The sequence below is a fragment of the Festucalex cinctus genome, chromosome 7, assembly GCF_051991245.1.
Source record: "Festucalex cinctus isolate MCC-2025b chromosome 7, RoL_Fcin_1.0, whole genome shotgun sequence".
Lineage (NCBI taxonomy): Eukaryota > Metazoa > Chordata > Actinopteri > Syngnathiformes > Syngnathidae > Festucalex > Festucalex cinctus.
The window spans coordinates 24,495,742-24,518,026 of NC_135417.1; the positions used below are offsets into that span (position 1 = coordinate 24,495,742).

General features: G+C 38.5%; 1 protein-coding gene across 3 annotated transcripts in view; it reads left to right on the forward strand.

The window, feature by feature from the left end:
- Positions 1-78: 78 nt before the first annotated feature.
- Positions 79-22,285, forward strand: part of mroh1 (maestro heat-like repeat family member 1) — a 28,955-nt gene continuing 6,748 nt past the window's right edge. The window contains exons 1-36 of one of the 3 annotated variants that reach the window (XM_077526716.1): positions 79-231; positions 695-884; positions 1,265-1,335; positions 1,618-1,763; positions 3,597-3,728; positions 3,812-3,974; positions 4,884-4,982; positions 5,151-5,302; positions 5,442-5,582; positions 5,777-5,869; positions 6,851-6,929; positions 7,215-7,328; positions 7,472-7,545; positions 7,615-7,737; positions 8,648-8,755; positions 8,845-8,989; positions 9,293-9,333; positions 9,524-9,665; positions 9,763-9,815; positions 10,327-10,434; positions 10,513-10,632; positions 11,020-11,142; positions 11,226-11,372; positions 11,654-11,680; positions 13,223-13,345; positions 13,823-13,902; positions 14,427-14,571; positions 14,663-14,758; positions 16,034-16,138; positions 16,219-16,354; positions 18,922-19,034; positions 19,189-19,341; positions 19,454-19,510; positions 21,617-21,714; positions 21,851-22,016; positions 22,111-22,280. In XM_077526716.1, the coding sequence (XP_077382842.1) occupies positions 1,314-1,335; positions 1,618-1,763; positions 3,597-3,728; positions 3,812-3,974; positions 4,884-4,982; positions 5,151-5,302; positions 5,442-5,582; positions 5,777-5,869; positions 6,851-6,929; positions 7,215-7,328; positions 7,472-7,545; positions 7,615-7,737; positions 8,648-8,755; positions 8,845-8,989; positions 9,293-9,333; positions 9,524-9,665; positions 9,763-9,815; positions 10,327-10,434; positions 10,513-10,632; positions 11,020-11,142; positions 11,226-11,372; positions 11,654-11,680; positions 13,223-13,345; positions 13,823-13,902; positions 14,427-14,571; positions 14,663-14,758; positions 16,034-16,138; positions 16,219-16,354; positions 18,922-19,034; positions 19,189-19,341; positions 19,454-19,510; positions 21,617-21,714; positions 21,851-22,016; positions 22,111-22,280 (3,794 nt within the window). In that variant the 5' untranslated portion in view covers positions 79-231; positions 695-884; positions 1,265-1,313. The remainder of the gene's footprint in view (positions 232-694; positions 885-1,264; positions 1,336-1,617; positions 1,764-3,596; positions 3,729-3,811; positions 3,975-4,883; positions 4,983-5,150; positions 5,303-5,441; positions 5,583-5,776; positions 5,870-6,850; positions 6,930-7,214; positions 7,329-7,471; positions 7,546-7,614; positions 7,738-8,647; positions 8,756-8,844; positions 8,990-9,292; positions 9,334-9,523; positions 9,666-9,762; positions 9,816-10,326; positions 10,435-10,512; positions 10,633-11,019; positions 11,143-11,225; positions 11,373-11,653; positions 11,681-13,222; positions 13,346-13,822; positions 13,903-14,426; positions 14,572-14,662; positions 14,759-16,033; positions 16,139-16,218; positions 16,355-18,921; positions 19,035-19,188; positions 19,342-19,453; positions 19,511-21,616; positions 21,715-21,850; positions 22,017-22,110; positions 22,281-22,285) is intronic. The other 2 variants (XM_077526717.1, XM_077526718.1) reach the window with 2 other exon arrangements.

Below are 22,285 nucleotides of genomic sequence, written 5' to 3' on the forward strand. Positions count from 1 at the left end.
ACCAGTTCATTTTCCAGATCTTCAGAGAGTTCTTTGCCATGAGGTGCCATATAGTGAGCAGTTTAAGTGCTAAATGTATCACACCTGCTCCCCATTCAAACCTGAGACCTTGAAAGACTAATGAGGCACAATACCTAGTTATGCTCAATTTGGACATTTAAGAGCGTAGTCACTTTTGTTGCTAGAGGTTTAGACATTACTGGCTATGTTTTGAATTATTTTAAAGGAAAGGTAAATATGCACATTTATATTTTAAACGAGCTGTGATTGACTACATACAATTGTAGTAAAGGAACGTCTTCAGTTGTTGAAAAATATATATGAAAACATATATTTTAAAAATTTGAAAACATATATTTGATTTTGTAAGATAGTGTGCATGGCACTGTTGCTTTCTTTCATTCTGCATGTTTTATTTTTATTTTAGTACTGATGGTTTATTTACTTGTGGTATAAAGAGATGGATAAGATCCTAATGAACGCCTAAAAGTGATCAACTACTGTAGCTACTAATACAGTAATAATGAGACTGATACTGAATGTTAAAAACACTGATAAATTGTGTTGAATACCTACATACGTTGCATTATGCTCATAATATAAGTAGACAATCGGGAAATTATGGAAAACAAAGAACAGGCAGGTACAGTATTCCTCCAGTAGACGGCGGTATGCACCGCTCTGTTGGTTGCAGCAACAATATCAAAGAAGAGGTGGCACTCGTGGGCGTGACATGACGTCACATCGCTGATTTGTTCCTGCTGACCAGAAGCACATGACCACATGACCAGGCGTGTTTACATCTGCACACGCAACGTTCGCTGTCACACTTTGCGAAGGACGAACCGTGCCAAAGCATAGATATTTTTTCAGCAGTAAAGTAGGTAAGTAAAGCTGTTAATCAGGCTCCGCTTTACACTACTCTGTTGTGTTGATGACGTTTGTGGCGCTTCCGTAGCAGCAGCTAAAGCTAATAGTGAATTAGGGGGAGTAGTGGGAGATTTTGACATGCATTGCTTGTGAAAACGAATGCTTTAGCATTTTGCACATTGTTTGTTTCCGACGTTATTGCGAAGTTGCTTCCTGAGGTGCTACTATTAAAATATTTTAAGATCCTCTCCATTTAATCGAGATATGAGACTCCACCACTGCTTGTGACCGTGCAGAAATAAATAAAAGCTATTACAAACGTCGTCATTCGTTATATGTAATGCTGGTATGGAATGATACGCCAAAGAATTGACGTCTACTACTATGCTTGCAGTTGCTGTTCTAAGGGTCATTGGGCCAAGGAAACCAGCCCTCTGTCCACCATGGGCGAGACAGATGTGGAACGTGAGTTCTTCCTCAGTGTATCAGAATCAGATTTATTAGCTTTTCTCATAAACTTCAACATGGTTGTGTGGTGACTTTTATTTTTATATATATATATATATATATATATATATATATATATATATATATATATATATATATATATATATTCAGACTACAATAAATACTGTATCTGCAGTTCTGCTCATTTTCTTCTAACCATTTGTGTCACATGAGCTACTCTGCAACAATTATAAACGATACCTTTGTGATTTGTTACCGTCATGTTGCATTTTACTCCAGAGGTGACCCTGGCTCTGCTCGATGCGGCCAATGACAAAGACTTTGATGTCCAGGCTCAGGTCAGGAAGTCAATGCTGACTCTGGGAAATGAGCAGCCTGACAGAGTGCTTGCTATGTGTCAGGACTACCTGCTAAAACACCCAAAGGTACCACACTGTACAGTGTATCTTCATTATTAGAAAACAATTTCAAAAGCACTGAGTAATAGTGATATAACAAAAACTGATTTGAATCAGAAACTCTGCTTTGATTTACAAAAGGTGAATGCATCGAATCAAACTGAATCTGACTCATTCCACTTCAAAGCAACACACCTCTGAAAAGTCATAGTATTTAATTTTATTAGGCAGTGTGAAAACCATTAAATGTATATGTACATCTCTACTCATGGCCAAATCATACTCTTAAAAATAGTAAAATGAAAGTGTCAATATTTTTTATTGAAACTAGTCCAGATGGTGCTGCACAGGGTATTGATATTTGCACTGTTACTGTTTTTACACACTGCTACAGTGCGTATAACACACTCATGAAATGTCCTGACGCCAGATGACTGATCGTTGAGATATGTCGCACTACACAGGCTACGACGCGTCAATTCAAAATTGACCTTTAGCAAACCACGCCCCCAAACAGTCAATGTCCGTCAAGCTCGTATCCATCCCATTGATTGCCATTGTAATGTCAACCCAGAAATCACCATAAAACATTGCCAAAAAAAGTTCCTACAACCTGTGGACCTCCAACATGCAAAATGGTGAAGCGATGTGCGCATGGATTATGTAAATCGGACACGAGGGATCCCAAGTTTGTCAGGTGGAGTCTTATTCTTCCCATTTCAAAGCCAAAAACATTGCTGGAGCAGTGTCTTCAAACAAGCAGTCCTACATTTGCTCCAAGGCAAGAGCCTGTAAAGTCGCTGTAAAACTAATTGGCTAGGCTAAAGCCACATCGATAACTAGCAACAGAACGAGCAGCTCTGTTGTTAAGTTAACTTTTGCATCCTAAATAACTCATGAAGTTTATCATGATCATTGTTATTAACACATTCACTGCCAGTCCACTTAAAATAGATTTTTGACGTTTATAGCCGTCAATGGCACTAAATGAATTAATGTTTTAGCTGGGTAACTTGGCATCCTAGGTAGTTTACGATGAGTCGATGAGTTAGCTCTGTGATGTTTTTTTTTTCGTCGGTTTACACCAAGGAAACATAGCATTGAAACAAGCGCTTTGAAGTTATTTTGTTTTCATCTTTCACATACCATTTGTGTTGCAGTGGCAGCCTCAGAGTAAGCAACCGTTCTGTTACAGACATCCATCCATCCATCCATCCATCCATCCATTTTCTTAACCGCTTATAATAATAATAATAATAATAATACTTATTATTTTTATTATTATTATAGGTTTACAGGTACATTTATTAAAAATGGGGATTATTTTGCGGGATTACAATTGCCACACAGAGTCGCCATTGTTGTTTACCTCATTATTATCTAGAGACCTGTATTCTTTTGCCTCCATAGTTGTTAAGTCTGGTTTTCTGCATATTTTAATATTATTGATTTTATCCGGCGCGGATATCACGCTTGTATTGCTCCAAAAACACTCTCTGACATGCTCTGATACGTTGATATACATTGTAAGTGTCCAGAAGGATGTCGGACCCTGACGCATCAAGTTAGGAGGGCGGGGCTTTTGCGAAAAGGTCAGTTGCCTATTATCGTGAATGTTTGCCTGCGACACGTCTGTAGGGTCAAAATCTGGCTATATTCGTGTAGTCTGCCTTCGGCATTAGACTTTTCTTTCAGTAAAGAAATGCCTTCCAAAGAACTTGTCTTTTGCTTCAGATCAAATTCAAATCATCTACCATTGTTATAGTAAAACATTTTCTGATGAATTTTCACTCTGTTTTTTTGATCAATAATAGTTGTTAATGTCCACGTTTTATTGCTGTTTTCTGCCCCCTTTTCCAGTTGGTAGTGAGTCACAGAGTTGTGATTCTTCAAACCATTGAGCTGATTGTTGGCAGCAGGATCGATGCAATCTCTTACCCCAGGATCAAGAGCGTCATCTCCTTGGCCTCAGACGAGATGACGCGATCAAAGGTGAATAATGTCACATTAATTTTGTTTTGTTTTTTTGGGGGGGGAAGTTGATGATCTGTTTGGGCTTTTTCTGTTTCACAAAGGATGTTGTCCCTGACTGGCAGCAGGCAGCCAGTAACGTTCTGGTAGCTGTGGGCAACAAACACATCAATGACATAATGGAGGAGATTCTGAGCAAGTTTCAACCTGGAGTCTTGCCTCACTTTTTTGTGGTCCAAACATTAGCCAACCTCTCCGATTCCAATGGTAGGAAAACTATTGCACATTCAGGCTCAAGTACTCAAGAACTATACATTTTAGAAGTTTTTTATTTTTTTTCCCCTGAGAGGATAGATTTTTCATCAATATTTAATGATTTGTTGACAAAACCTAGAGTAGAGAAGAAAAAAGTAAAAATTTGTCTCAAACATGTCAAGTATTGATGGGGAAAAAAAAAAGAGTATATGTTGTAAAGTTTGATAGATACCTGGTGGTGTCCTGCGTTTGTGTCTAGTCTGGTATTTGCCAAAATGATTCTTGCGACGAATGTGACATCACCACATTGACACTTGCGTCAATTAGTTACTATTGAGTGAGATCGCTTGTCTATGGATATGTGTCATCTTGACGCAATTATTTATTATTTTTTTAAACGGAAAGATTATAACCTGACCTGCTGACTTCCAGCTTTCATAAGGGGGAGAATACTTCCATACGCGACAGTACCTCCTTCTGTCTCATCTTCTCGCTTCTGTGAGTATTGACTCTGGTCAGTTGTGAGAATGATTCGGATTTGTCGAAAAAATGCTGTGTTTAACTCGAGAAGTCAGTTGAGGCCAAACGGCGTTCAATGTGGTGACATCACAGCTTCGCTTGTTGCCGGCGAAAATGGCTGCGAGTAGTAGCTGTTATGGCGTCTCACCAAAATTGCGGGAGCAATTACAAGCTTGCTTCAGTATAACTAGCGTAACAAAAAGTTCGTTTCGATGCGGTCTACTTCTGACCACCACAAGTACATCTTAATTGCATTTACGCACATGCACATGTACATACTAGTCACTGAGTAGCTGTCCTCTCAGGCCAGCCTAAATCATTTTATTTATTTGCTATAGGTAATACCCTATTTTTAAAAGAGCCACTGTTTTGATTAATGCTGTACTCCTCCCTTTTCTCTAGTTTTTGGCATGGTGCCTTTCCTAAATGCTGTTCTTGGTACCATGTTGCCTATGTTGAGCCTGACCAAACAAGACAACATGAAGTGGGTCTTCTCCTCTGGTAGGAACTGACTTAGTATTTAACACCTTTCTATTGGAATACAGCAGTAAATATTCACCCTATCAAGAAGACAGGAGCAATTTCCAGTTTTATTTTCAACAAAAAGTTGCATCTTTCAAATGAACGCTTGTCTAATGCTGTTCCCTTTTGTTTGTGGCTTTCGTTCAGCGCTGTGCCATTTCAGTGACAGCATCTTGGAGTACCTTGCCAATCTCGACAAGGCTCCAGATCCCACAGTCAGGCAGGACACATTCTCGAGTGAAATCTGTGCTTCGTTTGACATCCTTTTCAATAACTGGTTGCAGAGCAGAGAATCGAAGGTAAGACCTCACAAGTGCACAGTCGTGATTAGCACCATCAGCGCGATATCCATTTCAATACTATGTTTGTCACACTTTTATTTCCCACAAGAAATGTATAAAGTGATGTCCTGTTCTCCTTTTTTCCTCTGTCCTTCAGTTGAGGCTAACGGTAGCTGAGGCAGTGGGCTCAATGTGCCATCTGATGGCTAGCGATAAACTCGAGGAACAGATTCCCAAGCTCATCCCCGCCATTCTGTCCTTGTATAAGAAAAACAACGAGCATTACATCATTAGCAAGGTGCCCCTGGGTTGTCTTTGCTTTTTAACAAGGCTCATGAATGCTAAAAAACAACACACAATCTTTTCTTTTTCTTTTTTTAATTGTATTTGGTTAAGTCTTTCACATTGCATGAAACATAATTGTAAAAGTATGTCGACAATTGACCCAATTCTAGAACTACATGTTTGTGTCTTTCATCTTCCTTTGTATAGAGTCTTTGCCATGTTCTTGATGCGTCTATTAATATGGGCAGCAGGGTGCTCGAGACGCAACTGGACTGCTTGCTCATTGCACTGCATCAGCAGGTACAGGCTTCTAAAGAGCCTTTTAACTTTAGATGGGTTGTCAATTAACAAATGCTCTGCCTTTATTATTCAGTGTTATTTGTCACACTTCCAGCAAGTGCATGAAGAAAAGCAAAAAATGTCATAACGTTGGCGAGCTAAACAATAGTTAAGCCATGTAGTGCTTTATTTTACCACAATATAGCAGTAATTTTTAGGAATCATAGCCAAAGGTAGACATGGAAAAATAACAATCATTCTGCAAATCTACTATTACTAAAATTATCACCGTAATTTCCAGACTACAAGCGCTCCTGATTAAAAGCTGCAAAAGCTAAATTTAGCCATTTTTAGTTGGTGAGGTTTTTTGACATGCTACACTTAAAATGTATGAACATTAAATGAGGACTTAATGTAAGTGTTCCAACAATACTGCTTTGGGGTAGTGTCTTTGCAAATAGCCGTGCATTGCTGTAGGAGCATACATACAGTGAAACTATATTACATTGTACACAAAACAGTGTACATTCCTAGAAAATTAGATTTACCAAATATTTTTTTAATTATATTTCTTGATAGTTTTTTAATTTGATCTGTAACAAAGTTTTTTTTTTTTTATCTGTAACTTTCATCAATGTAATTGTTTTTCTTATTTTACATAGGTAAAAAAAAATATCAATATCAACTGATATGAAATACTTATAGTGGGATACATTTTTCTGCTATATCGCCAAACCCTACTAACTCATTATGTTTAAAAAGGCTCTTATTTAATCTTTATATTGTCCAGCTTATTCATTTTCATAGTTGTAAGAGGTGGTTTTTTTTCTTTTCTTTTTTTTTTTTTAAAAAAGGAAAAACAATACTTAACCATAGTGACTGATATGATTTATTGTGATACACTTTTCAGCCCTATTGCCCAGTGTTACCTCCAATTATACAATTATAGATTTATGTATGAAAGACTACAATGCATCCCCCCCCCCCCCCCCCCCCCCCCAGGTGTCCACCTCTGTTGATTACAGTAACCCTCCTACAGTCAAGAACCACAACGAAGTTCTCCGTTGCTTCAGTCTGTTAGGTATGAGAACTCTTTCCTTATAAGGGTTAATGTGACATAGACTATTATGTTTATCAGCCCTCATGGGTTATTATCATGGAGTCACAAGAGCAGTCATCATACATTATTTGTCAGCCATGATGTCCCTTTTGAGGATAATCGTATCAACTGTGAGGCTTATTGTAATCACATGTTCACTCTTGACCAATTTGTCCACACTTTTTAAAATCTTATTATGTATGCTATTTTGGTTACAATTTATGGTTTTTGATGCTTGAATATCTTTCCACTTACCTCCTAATCCAGCAAACGCCTTCCCAGACCGACTGGTCATGTTTGTTCTTCAGAGACTAGAGAACAGCAATGAGCGGAGTAGATTTGGCTCCCTGGCTGTCCTGCGTCACCTCATCAACTCTAGCAGTGAGCAAATACACTTACCATATTTATCCCCAACTCATTCCATTCACATTTTTGTTTGGCAGGGGAGACAGTCTAAATTCTTGTATAACTGCTCTGTTTGTTTAATTATGCGATATCTTGATACTTGTGCATATGTGCTGCAGCTTCCATGATGGAGACTAAGAAGCTTCTGATACTAGCCAGCATTAGGCAACCAATGACTGACCACAGTAACAAGGTAACACCTGTATGCATTCATGCAACTGATTCTCATCTAGACAAACATGAACTTTATCTCTCGACTTAGGTTAAGAAGCGTGTGGTCCAGGTAATCAGTGCCATGGCCCATCATGGTTACCTGGAGTTGGATGGAGGAGAAATACTGGTGCGATTCATAGTTCAACACTGTGCATTACCCGACACATATCAGGTATAGCGGTTTTGTTATTTTATTTTTTAAATGAATCTCGGAAATGTTAAGTATTTATTTGTGTATAGTCAGGATATTTGGTTACCATAGTGTAACACTAAATGCCCAAAGTGCATGTATGTTAAACAAGCTTTGGGGGAGGGGAAAAAAAAGCACATTATTCGTCTTCATTTAGTGAATGAGCTTGCATAGAAGCTTAATAAAGTGCTAAATATTTGGCTGAATGTGTGCACTTTATCGGGAGTTAGACTGAGGAGTGACACCGCTGGGCGTGAGGAAGAAGATGCAGGTAGGATATTTCTTTCCTGAGGGGGTCAAGGGGCTAGAAGCAGGTTCTAAATGACCGGCTGCAGTGTGTCTCGTGTGTCGCGAGGCACGAGGAGTAGTGTGGTGGTTTGCCCCAGCTGGCGCATTGTTTACAGTACACAATGTAATGAGATGTCTTTAAGCAAACAGTCGTATGTAATATGTTGCATCACTGAGAAACGTAATCTTTTTGTAAATCGTTACCGCGCCATCATTTTTTCCATTTACAGGAAAATAGGGGCAACCGTTATTGTGCCACAGTAGTGCCTCCTGTCCATTATACAATTCTTAAAACGTGCGGGTGAAAAATATGTTTATTTTAACACTCCAATTTGAGTCTGCAACTCTACAACAAGGTACAATTTCGTGAAAATTTAGTTTGATACAGTATTGGGGCGCCCAGATGGTTGGTGTCATTGGGCCAGTACTGGTTCTAGCCAGGAACATGTCGGGCCACCACCCGGAAAGGCTGAATGTAGAACCCTGCCAGTGTTAGTAGATGTATCTTGAATGTACAGTAGCCTAGTTAGTTTGGTTTGCAAACCAAAATTGCAAAGAAAATCACAGTGTAATGAAAATTAAATATGTGCTTGTCTTTCTATAGCGTGGACAGAAACCTGTAGATCCAGAAGAGGTAACAAATGAGTCGCTGAGGACGATGTGTGATAACACCCTTCATCTACTGACAACAACAGTTGGACGTCTGGCTGATGTATGTAAAGTACCAGTTACTCAGTTTTACTTGTCTATTTTATCTGTTGATGTTATGACCCTGGAGCTCAAATATTCATTTGGTCGTAGGTGCTTTGGCCAAAGTTGCTCTACTACCTGACCCCACCACAGTACAGCAATGCCACCACGCCACTGTGTAAGAGTCTGATTGTGCTTGGCAATAAAAAGAAAGACAACAAGGAACCTACCTTCATTATAGACTTTTCACAGGAAGGTAGGTGCAACATCAGAATCAATAAAAACACGAGGAATTAGTCTGTGGTAGTATGAGCTACATATTGCAGTAATATGCAATTGTGACAAACAAAAACGTGACCCACATTGCAAAGGTACAATTTGTGCTGTCCAAACATTTGCAAAGTGCCATTATGAAGTTTTGATTCAACCTTTTAGGGATTTGACAGCAAAAGGGAAGAAGCTATTGGAATGTCTGTTGGTTTTACATATCTGGATGTGGTCATTTTATGTACAAATTGGCAAGTTAACTTTTTTTTTTTTTTTTTTTTGTCTCTTGTAGTCAATCTTCCTTCTCCTCAAACTCTGATGATCAAACTGCTAGTAAGTACAAGCCACGTGTAAACACACAAATGGAAAATCAAAAGTACAAAGTAATTGTTTTCAATTGTTTTATTGTAAATTCTTTAATATCCAATTGCTCTAAAGAGTACGGTTTAACAGAGTAGCAGCCTCTATTCTTGTTTACTTCTATTCACCAAACTTATGCCTGATGATGTTTTGTTCATTCCAGGTCAATGCTGCATTTCCATTCAATAACGGAGGTCATGGAGCTCCATCACTCTCCCTCCTACAAATCCTCTCTGTCAACATTCACCGCAGCACAGAGGCCGTTTGGGACCAAGAGATCCCTCCTCTCCTCACTGTACTGGAAGGTAAGATGTTGGATGTTTTTTTTTTTTTTAATTGTCATTTGAACTTCTATCAAAAGCAAATGTCTTTTTCTCACTATCGTGGCTGTTTTGTTTTCAGAGTCAACGGCAGACAGCCTTGATAAGAAAAGTTGGGATGAAAATCTGCTGAAGGTTTTTTTTTTTTTTTTTTTTTTTTTTTTTTTTTTTTTTTTTTTTGGTTTTCTTCTTATTATTTTTTTTTAAATATAAGATTATGTACATTTGAGTAAATTGAACATTCAGCCATTATGCACACCACAGCGTTGACTAATATGCTAGAGTCTGTGGCGTAACCATTGTTTTCATTTGAACTAGATAACTCTCGTTATTATGTATTCTAGACTTCCATCAACAAATTGTCACTATGGGGTGGAATCCTCCTATGTCCAAATTTGGTTTATTTCATATTCTATTACAAATCTGTACAATTGCTTTATCCCAGTGGGTCTTTATTTTTAATAATTATTGACCAAACTGGTGCCAAGAATGGCTTGGTCTTCTTTTAACGATGCAATGTCAATGGTTCAACAAACTAGCTGTATGGTTTCCCCACTCAGAGCCATGATTATCCTTTGTCAATATTGTTTTAACAAACTTTAAGTTTGACTGAATTGCTTCTAAATCATAATTGAATTTTCTCCAGCTCCTGTCTAAAACTTTGGTGGCTGTTGACGATGACAAGTGGGTATGCCAGTTTGCAGCAGAATCAACAAATTATCTTTCCACCTATAACAATGCTTTGGAGGAGAAGGTACACACCTACTAACTAATTTATTAGCAGAAACATTGCAAGTTGAAGTAATATTTTCAAATTTTCTTTCTTTGACAGAGTTTCCTTTATCAGTGTATTGGAGTCACCCTCCAGCATTCTTTTAATAAGGACTTTGTTAAAAAACAGTTGCAGGAAATCCTCCTCACAGCACGACACAATGATGCTGTTGAAAGAGAGGTACCGCCAAATAAAATTATATTCTCATGAGCTGATTTTTGCCTTGGTTAATTGACTAGAATTAAACTCTTATAATACATTTCTCCAATGCTTGTTTTAAAGTGCTTTATAAATGGAGTTGAGTTGATGCAGGTTTGGTGGTAGCACTGAGCCGAAATGGCAATACTATTCAGTATTGATACACTTTGCAATTACAATGATCTATTTTATAATGTAAAATTTCATATTCAATACATATTTATCGCAAGGTATGAGTAAATAGCACATTCAAAAATGGAAGAAAAAAATATGTTTTTGTATTTATGTTGAAAAGGACCACAATAATACTGGACTTCACTTATATCTGGATAAGGTGAACATAACTCATTTGATTTCTCATTTGGTCAGGGTGTGGCTCTGGGCATTGGATTGTGTGCCAACAGCCATTTAGAAGGAACTCTGGCCAAGCTTGATGAGTTTGGAAAGTCTGATGCATTCAAGAAATCCCCGAGTATCTTCAACCTGCTCAAAGTAAAAAGATTTCTGATCAATTCAGTTCAAATCAGGAAGTTATCAGTTGATCCTCAATTTCTCTTGGCGTGTCCTGTCCTCAGGATCGTAATGACGTTGAGCTGGAGAAGGTAAAAAGCACATTAATCTTGTGTTATGGTCAAGTGGCTGTGAATGCTCCACCAGAGAAGATCCTCAATCGCATAGATCAAGACATTCTTCGCTGCATCAGTAAACATTTCAACACTAAGGTAATAGAAATATTATGGTGATACACTGTAAGGATGTTTTACAGTTGTCATCACAAAATGGAAACTTTTCTAATTTGGTCTTTTTTTCTTTTTTTTTTCTTAAGTGTACTGACTCAGTTATATCCTATGATTTGTCCTCTCTCATTAATTCTCGTAGATTTTTTTTTTTCTCTAACATAGTGGCAAAATCTTATAAATGTAGTTTAAAGGTTGCAACACTTTTTTTGTTTGTTTTTTTATTCATTTTGGGCTTGTGACTATATTACCTCTATTTCATACAGGTTCTGGGGATTAAAGTAGAGACAAAGGTATCGTCACAGGGATAGATTCAATTCATATTTCAGTTTCAACTTGCAAGTTAACTTTCTTACTTTCCTGGTTCTTTTCCTTTTTCTGGTGCACACGTTTGCAGTGATGCAGTCTTTGAAATCTTAACTCCTAAAAGTCAAAAATACCTTTGTTGCATAAAGCATTTTCATTTTGCATCCAACATTTTTAACAACCTTACAATTTTCAACTTTTCCACTACAAGGGTATCATCTTGTCAATGTGATTGGCACTATGATGGGAGCATTTTTTGGTTGCCAAAATGCTTTAAGCCTGCTTTAAAGTATTTCTCAGTTGCTTACGAAAGGTAAACGGAACAATAACGAACATGTTTTGTACTAACTTCTTGCATCATTCATGGATCACGATTTAATTCATGAACAAGAACAGTATTGCTGTTGTTGCTTTGTGTTCAACATTGTAAATCTCTCTTCCGCTCAACTTAAATTGCTTTGCAACATCTAAAATCCTGACTTGATTTTGCAGACTGCTCTCTGAATCCTGAGCAGGCTACTTCTTATTTTCTTTTTGACTCCTAGCAGCTTGTTCATGCATCTCGGCTTCAAACGGGTCTGTCACTTTCTATACCAGAGCCTGTGGGTGGCTGTTTAACTGACCTCTAATCAACACTGATTTATTCTTTTCACCTACAACAGGTGTGTCCACATCCGGTCCTCGAGGGCCTCTATCCTGCATGTATTAGATGTCTCTCTCCTCCAACACACCTGATTAAAGTGATCAGGATTGTCTTAAGGCTTCTGCAGAGCTTGATGATGAGCTGATCATTTCAATCAGGTGTGTTGGAGCAGGATACATCTAAAGCAGGGGTGACCAAGTCTGGTCCTCGAGAGCCCCTATCCAGCCTGTTTTCCATGTTTCGCTCCTCCAACACGCCTGATTCATAATCAGGATAGTGAGCTGATCATTTGATTCAGATATATTGGATTAGGGAGACATGGAAAACAGGCTGGATTGGTGCTCTCAAGGATCGGACATGGGCACCTTAGATCATCTAATGCATAATGGATAGTCGTGGCCCTCGAGGGTCAGATTTGGACACCCCTGAAAAATGGCATCTCAATCTTAAGGGGTGCAAACTTGGTACTCGAGGGCCAGAGTCTTGCAGGTTTTGGTTTCCCTTCTCCAACACAGCTGATATTTGATCAGTTCATCAGCAAGCTCTGAATAAGCTTGATTACGATCATGTTGATTGGAATCAGCTTGTGTTGGAAGAGGAAAACCTCCAAACCCTGCAGGCCTCAAGCCCTCGAGAACAGCGTTTGCCCACCCCTGATCTAGACTGTTTACACTGCTCTTGATTCTCGAGTTTACTTTTGCCTTGCTGTAAGTAAAATCTGCTACTGGTGGCGGCATACATATTTCATTCTTCAGAATTGTCAGAATTGGCATTTAAATCTGTCAACAGAATGTTGCGATGTTTGTATCCTCACCTTGCTCTCTTTTGTGTCCCTACATTTTTGTGTACCTGCAATTGTGTGTCTGTGTGTGTGGCCAAATGTTAGGATTTGACAATGAAACTAAGTTTGATCCAGAGTGTTGGCCTTGTTGCCAAAGCCATCAGTGAGTGTGTCAAGAAGCAAGGCTATGTCTTCTCTCGCAAACAAGAACTCATTGCTGTTATCCAGGTGAGTGATCAGCAGTTTTAAGTTACTTTCTAAAACAAATGGTGGAGCACGTGGTTAATGTCGCATCTGCTTGACTGTCTAGTGGGCTTAGCCCTATCTCTGTGGAGGCTGCATCCTCTGCTTCTAGTTTGTGTGGGTTTCCTTTAGGTACTCTGACTAGTTCCTACCACATTCCAAATATGTACGTTAGTTTAATTAAAGATTTAATTGATTGGGAATTATTTGCCTGTTTGCTAAGTAACAATAGGGCCAAAATCAGAATGGCTTTATAACTGATGGGCAGCTCAAATAAAATTTGAATTTGGTGTGTAATTTCATACTTGATATGATATTTATACAAGCAATTAAAAGTAAAATTTCAATACAATGCACAGTCACCCTTTCACAAATGTTTGGTAGTATAATTTTGGAGTAATTCTGCTAACCTTCTAGAACAATACCTTGATTAATTCCTTGCTGATTTGTTTTCATGGACAGGATTTTATTAAGGCAGAACCTGCTGATGCACTTCGGACTCCAGTGCGCCACCTGGTGATGAGCACCTGTGCCAACCTAATGTATCCTCTTACAGTTATGTTCCTGAGGAGTTTCACAGTTGAAGTAGACTAGCTATTGACATTTATTCTCTGCAATATGAACAGAAATGGGCATCGTCATTGACTGGAATTGATGACTGATGAAAGTGCCCACCTTTTAGCACTTTCAACGCTTGCTTGATAATGCGAAGCCTCACAAAAATACACGGATTGAGAAAGGACCATGTGTACTCACCGCGATGAACAGAAGTAATCCTGCTTCACTCGGTGCTCAGTCTGCATTTTTGTCAAGGCTTCGCATTATCAAGCATTAGCTGAAAGTGCTGAAATACGCGCCAAAAGGTGGACACTTCCATCCATCATCAATTCCAGTCAATAACGATGCCCACCTCTGGCAATTAATGTTTTGTTTTGTTTTTCCCCAACAAAGAACTATTGATAGCTGATCTTGTCGAAAGTAACAGTTTTGTGAGGTTGAGTTGTCATTCTTTCTGGTGTGACACTCATTTCCCAGTGTTTTATCCTTTAACCTTTTAGTGCTTCAGGCCTCTCGACCCAGCATTGAGTGAGAATGAGAGTTTTGACTTGTTGAAGGTGTGTGTGAACAGCGTGTTCTCTCTTCCACCTGAGACACACACTCCAGAGAAAACGACAAAAGAAGAAGAAATACTAGACCCTAAACAAAGAAAGGTGAATGGCGCACGTTTTCACCACCTACCTTAAGATGCAAACAATCATGCACATGTACTACATTTTTTATGACAACATATTATGTGTGCAGGCCTTGTACATAGACACATTGTCTTCACTACATAAATTACTGAACAGTGTGCTCGGCAAGGATCCCACACCTGATAGTTTACAGAGTGTATTCAAGGTAGGACTCTTTCCCATATAGCTCTATATCCAGTTCAACTGAATAAGATGTGTTGTATGATTACAGAAATCATGTTGTTGAAAATGAATTTTCACTTCCAAAATTTTGACAGTCACTTTACATCGCAAGACTGCATAATATATATACAACTGACATTCATTGGGGCTGTCCTTATTTGTGCATCATCATTTCAAATAATTTTATCTTAAACAAAAATCTCACGAGCTCGTCGCGATACTCGTCTTTTCTTTCATGTGCAAGCAATGTGGAAAAGCCAGCATACATAGTTTATTATAAAAGTTAACATTATGACTTGTATGAGACATTAATATGTAACAGTGCCGTTGTACATAAAACAGACTGTTTAGAGAACTTTTTTTTTTATTTTTATTTTTTTTTAAACAGGCTAAATGCTCAGTGCAAAAGCCTGATGGAAAAATAATACACAAGCACTTTATCTTCTAAAATTACACTGCAGCACTTTAGAACATTTTAAATTTCTCCAAGTAAAAGCCAGAGGAAGTTGGCATTGGCTTATAATAAAAAAGGAAATTGATGATTGTAATGTCAATTACTGTTGTATGAACTACAACAGCTTTGAGGAAAGAATGACTGTGAGAAGTAGAGCAAACAAAATATACAGTTTTTTATTTATTTATTTTTTATTGTAATACGAATAACAAATTTAAAACCAACAAACGTGAGTTGCATGGATATTGTATAGCAGGTTTCTCCAATCCTGGTCACCAAGCAAAGCAGGTTTTAGATGTTTCCGTCCTCCACACACGATTCATGTAATCAACAAAAACCTGCAGGGCTCCGGTCAAATAAATCAATTGAGATGCTCACATAAGCATTGCATGAAAGATTGTCACAGCTTTTGTCGCTAGGTTTTAGTTTCGTATATCAAGATTATGACTGTGTAAATGCTCTGTTTGATGCAGATTAAGCGCATAAATGTTTCAAATTTTGTTGATTAATTCCAAATATTTTTATTGTTTAAAAATAAATAAATAAACAAGTATAAGTTTTAATACACAACCAAAGTCAAGCTTGGTCAAAGTTATGCACTGTCACATGTTTACACTGATTTTTAAATTCATTGCATTGACAATCTGTCATACTATAGGGAATTAAATAAACATAAAAGATATTTTGCACATCATTCTTTGTAACCTAACAATAATTAAATCTGGCTGATGCAGTGACATTCACAGTCACGATTCCCTCCGTTGCTCTTTATCGTCTAACATCATCATGTTATGTCTTACGCAGCACGTTGAATGCTGGCTGACCTCGACATTAGACCACGAGAGAGAGAGAGCTATCTCGGCCACTGCTCACATGCTGACTCACTATCTGAACAACATGACAGTAAAGGTGAACACATAGATTCAAGTGTTGAGTTACTACATGATATCTAATTTAGACTTCTTCTTCTTGCGTGCAACCTTGTCTAGAACATGATGTCTTTCCACAACCTTGGAGCTCTGCTGGGTCGACTGTCTCCACGCTGTTCCGACCCTCATCTCGCTGTCCGCACCACTGCTATTGACTGTGTATACATACTGCTTTCGATCCAACTACTCTATGAAGGTGAAAACACTTAAGAAAATCATTGATGAGTTTGTCATGTGTGTTATGTAATATAATGTGTAGGCAGACACGGCGCTCCGCATACACTTATCATGCACTGCGCGTAGGGCACCAACTGCCTAAGGGGGCACCAAAAAACAAATCAAGCCCGTAAAAATAATCGTATTAGTAATTATAATATCAGTGTCTAATATTTAAAATAAAAGCTTGTAACGCATGTTAATAAATACAAAAAATAATGTAGCATTATTTACTCGACGAGCGGTATCGCTGGTCTACGTTGGTGCCCCCCCTCCCCTAGTAGTTTGTTCCTATTAGGGAAAGGGGGAGGGCTGTGGGGTGCACTTTTGCTCCAACGAAGCAAACTACTAGGGAAGGGGGGAGGGGGGCGGGGTGCACTTTTGCTCCAACGGAGCAAACTACTTGGGAAAGGGGGACGGGGGCGGGGTGCACTTTTGCTCCAACGAAGCAAACTACAGTACTTGGGAAAGGGGGAGGGGGTGGGGTGCACTTTATGCTTCAATCGCAAATTTGGCAGAAGTTTATTCTTGGATATCTGGACATGTCATCAAAAAGGCATCAAGAATTGGGGGCGGAAAAGAGGAAAAGAAAAAACAATGAGATGATGCTCTCACGTCACTTGCAGGTATGACAATTTGTTTATTTTGTAGCAGCTACGTTTACATGACCACAGTTAGCAAAAAACAAAACAAAAACACTCCAAACCGCCAAAGTGGAATGGTTGTGACCAGCACGTTCATTATAGGGTAAATGGAATGTGACGAGACAATGTTGTTTCATATGGAACGGCCAAGAGCGGCATGTACTGGTAAAAGTGTAATTTGAAAATAATAATAATAATCATCTTAAGGCTAAGTATATTTCCTCATTTCATATTCATAGTTTTAAAATTATGTCCAGAATTTTTACATAGTGCCCTATCAGTCCTTCTCTAAAAAGGTAGATTATTAAAATTTTCATGTACCTGTGTTTTAAATATAGGCCTGCACAATACCATAATCCTAATCAATTTAGAAAATGTTTGTACCGTGGTTGGTTCAAAACCATATTTCATTGTAGAATCCCTGAATATTGTCTTGTATTTCTGAATACAGGATCAATGCTTCAATATGTTCAAGGAGCATTTCATACCCTAACATAAATGCGGAAATTGCACAAAAGCCGTCATATGATGACCTGATGGCCGATTTTACAGCCCAGAAATGGAGACATGTGCCTCTGTAGGGCCTCTACTAACTTGCTTGCACTTTATTTCCAGATGTTTATTTGTTAATAGTAGTGGCATTGAGTTTCATTTTAATTCATTTAGCTTTATTTATTTGAGTATTTGCTGTCATTGTTAGTTTTAGAAAGACTTATTATTTATCACATATTTTTGTGAACATTTTCAAAACTTCAATATTGACACTTACAAGTAGGGCTGGGTATCTATTCAGATTTCCAGAATCGATTTAATTCGATTCACAAGGGCCCGATTCAATTCATGATTCACAACGATTTTCGATTCAGTTGAGGAATTCATGCAGCACATATTTTAGACAGTCAAAAGTACCAATGCTTCAAAGAGTAGAAACTTCTTGCTATAATTTAATGCATTAGTAAGAATATGAATATTTACATTAGGAATTGAATCCATTGCAGTTACATTAATCTGTTTCATTTAACATGGCCCGATTAAAAACAATAAATAATAATTTAAATAAATTACAACCACAGCACAGGCTGTGTAAATAAATTGACAAAAATGGGGGGGGGTCGATATATTGGAAAAACACAATATGCTTAGGGCACCAAAATGGCGAGCTGTGTGTATAGGCTATCTGTTTTTTTATTTTATTTTTTATTTTTTTTATTTTTTTAAATTATTTTTTTTAATATAGTTAAGTTAGTTTCAGGTTGACATACACTGACAAAATGATTGAGGCAATGAAAATTACAGCTAAAAGGAATTTCGGACCTAATAACCCAACTAACTTTCAAACTGTTCTGACTAAATCATGAAATGTGCAATAAGACTCAGTTATAATGATGATGTGTCAAGATCCTGTCCGCATTGGCCGGAGTCCTGCATGTTTTTGAGGCTTCTCTACTCCAACACACTTGATTCAATGATCAGGATAATTAGCAAGCCCCTGCAGAGATTGCTGATGAGCTTAAATATGAATCAGCTGTGTTGAACGTGGGAAACCTCTAAAACAGGGGTGGGCAAACTCCGTCCTCAAGGGCCAGAGTCGTGCAGGTTTTGGAGGTTCCCCACTTCCAACACAGGGTGATTCCAGTCAACAGGATCGTTATCATGCTTATGCAGTGCTTGCTGATGAGCTGATCATGTATCAGCTGTGCCCAGCCCTGATTGAAAACATGCAAGACCTCGAGGACCTGACTTTGACACTACTGATGTATAGTAAAAAGTAGTCTTCATTTATTTTTATTTTTCAAATGCATGCCTTTTTTTCTCCTGTGCACATTTGTCCATTTATTGTAGATTGATGTATTATGCATCTGATAGTTTAATTGACTTTTTTTCTGCTGAATCTAAAATTCAGGTTTCGCCCTTGACTATAAAGATGAAGCAGTGGAAGGTCTATTGCCCCTTAAAACACAACTAGAAAACCCTAACCATTCAATCCTCTACAAGACCTGCTCTGAGCTCACCAAGGTACATACCCACTCAATAACAGGCTCTTTTGGAATGAATGTAGCTTTCATCTATCATTTAGTGGTTATGCTCACACTGAATATGCAACTTCATTCAAATGCAAGTGAATGTGTAACAAATGTGCTGTCACTTTGTATTTGCTCATGCACTTCAGGTGATGAGCAAGCGTCTACCTCAGCAGCAGATGACCACATTGGTGTTTATGTTGTTTGAGGGCCTGGTTGACAGCCAGACGAACTGTTGCAGAGCTTCATCTGTCATCCTGAACACGTTGCTGAAGAACAGAGGCGGCGGATTACAAGAGATGGTAGCGCTATTGCTATAGGCGGCACACCCTTTATTGCTGCACACTGTGCTTGTTGCGTCATTTGAAATACCGGTAGTTTTGGTCTTACAGAGTCTGAATGTCTTTGTGGCAGGTACCAGAGATGCTGGAGGTGCTTCATGTGCGACTGCAGAGCATCACTGAGGATCAGGTAGGCTAAGGCAATACCACACACACAGTGGTATTTATTAGCTTTTATTGTGTGGTTTTTAGTACAAACTCAATTCCAATGAAGTTGGGATGTTGTGTTAAACATAAATAAAAACATAATACAATGATTTTAAAATCCTGTTCAACCTGTATTTAAATGAAAACGCTACAAAGACAAGATATTTAATGTACAAACTGATAAACCTTGTTTTTAGCAAATAATCATTAACTTGGAATTTTATGTCTCCAACACATACCAAAAAAGCTGGGACTGGGACAGGTGTCAAAAAAAGGCTGAGAAAGTTGAGGAATGTTCATCAAACACCTGTTTGGAACATCCCACAGGTGAACAGGTTAATTGAGAACAGGTGGATGCCATGACTGGGTAAAAAAATTAGCTTCCCTGAATTGACCTTTGAAGCAAGCAAAGGGGCTTTAATTTTTTCAGTGAAGGGTATCTTCACTTCCCTCGCCATGCAATTTTGCCCAAAAACAAAAGGAAATACGCATCGCTGTCTGCTGCTACAGACGTCAGGAAAAGACAGTCACCTCACTCACTTCGACCGATTGTCAGTAAAACCGAAGTTTATGGACATTGTTCCCGTCAAGCTGGGTAGTAATGAATTTATATTACCTGAAAGTTTCAATGTTTTGTTGGCAGTTATAGTAAATAGTAAGTCAACAAACATGTGGACGGTTAGCTACCCGGAGCTATCGTTAGCCTTTGGCTAAAAACAACAATGGAGAACATTACCTTAGTGCAGACGTAGTAGTTTGTGGTCATTTTGGAGGGATTCGACTGGTCGTGTGTGTGCTCTTCCACAAAGTTTGATCCGGCACAGACATTTTTCGTAGTTGTTTGGGGGTTTAGAGAAGGGAATAATCTGGACAGTGTCTTTCTTAAACAAGCCGTGATTACCGCAAGACGCTGTTTAGTCAATCGGAATAACAGCTATTACTCTTATACAAGCCGTGAAGACAGCATTTAACCAATTTTATTGGGGGGTTTTTCTTGACTTTGGATAACCACGCAATGCACTACGGGGAGCGGGATTGCTTTGGTTTGTCCGCAGCAAAACGCACGTGCCGTCGCAGACATGAAGTCTTGTGTCTTGATTGGTTTACTAGGACCTGCGGGCGTGGTTTAAAGTAAGATCAATTGCTCAATCATTCACAAGCAAAGATTGTGCAAGGTTCACCTCTTTATGAACAACTGTGTGGGAAAATAGTCAGTTACAAAACAATGGACCTCAGTCACTAACAAATGCGTAGGAATTTTCACACTTCGTACGTGAAGTCACCATCGTGCATACTAATTTTTGTTTGTACGACTGCGTATGTTGATTAATCAGAATTCATTATAAATCAGAGCGTGTGCGTCAGCATAACCCATGCCAAGCCTCATTCTGCATGTATTACAACAGCTTGGCTTCATAGTAAAAGAGTGTGGGTACTAGCCTGGCCTGCCTTCAGCCCAGATCTGTCTCTCATTGAAAATGTCTGGCGCGTTATGAAGCGTAAAATATGACACCGGAGACCCCAGACTGTTGAACAGCTGAAGTTATACATCAAGCAAGAATGGGAAAGAATTCCACCTACATGGCTTCAACAATTAGTGTCCTCAGGTCCCAAACGTTTATTGAATATAATGTCATTGAAAGAAAAGATTATGTAAACATGACCCTCTCCCAGCTTTTTTGGAACGTGTTGCACCCATAAAATTTTACGTTATTGATTATTTTCTGGACACAATAACATTTTTCAGTTTTAACATTAAATATCTTGTCTTTGTAGTTTTAGACTTAGACTTAGACTTGACTTTATTGATCCCTTTGGGATGGCTCCCTCTGGGAAATTTACAAAAATAATTAAATCAATCAATAAATAAGGTTATTACACCAGAGATTGAATTAATAATAACAATAATAATAAAATGAAAAATAAGAATTCAATCAATAAATAAGCTTATTACACCAGATATTGAATTAATAATAAGAAAATAAAAATTCAATCCGCCCCAACCTCATTGGTATTGGGTTTGTATTTTTTTCATGTCTGGAATGGCACTCTTGTTATGCAAGATTAAATAACTTGTACGTGAATTTAGGTGAGAGTGGCAGTTGGGCAGACGGTGCTAATCATGGCATCTCAGCATCTCCCGATTGTTGTTAACACACTTGTTGAACAACCACTACCATATGACAGGTAAAAGTACATTTTTACATTTGGTCACCACACACTTTAGTGCCATTAAAGAGTTAATTCAAATACTTGGCAACCTTTTGTCCCTCAAATAGTTTTTCAATGCATTTTTTTTAAGTTCTGTTTCCTATCTTTACAGCTGGACCAGCGAGATGTGGATGGCCTTAGGAGCAGACCCCATAGTGGCCAGTCAAATCATAGAGATGGTGATGGAGAAACTTGCCGTCATGGCTCCCTATGTGGACAAGAAAGAGTCAATGATTAGAGGAGGAACAACAAAGGTGGCTACTAATAAGCCACTTGCTGTAAGTGACAAACACGCTGCATGCATGCTGCTACCCTGGTATTGCAGTACATGACTGTCACAAATATGTGTTTTGTTTTGTTTTTTGGTCCTAGATGACATGTGGTCTCAAGGAATTGTTATTAAATGGCCAGAGCCAGGAGCCGGCCCTAAGCAAGTTTTCTCAACTCTTCTCCTGTCTCATTGTCAGACTGGCAGTGAGTGTTGGTGTATCTGCACCAAAGGATAACACCACCAAGCGTGCTGCCTCCGTCCACGTTGCTGGGTTGG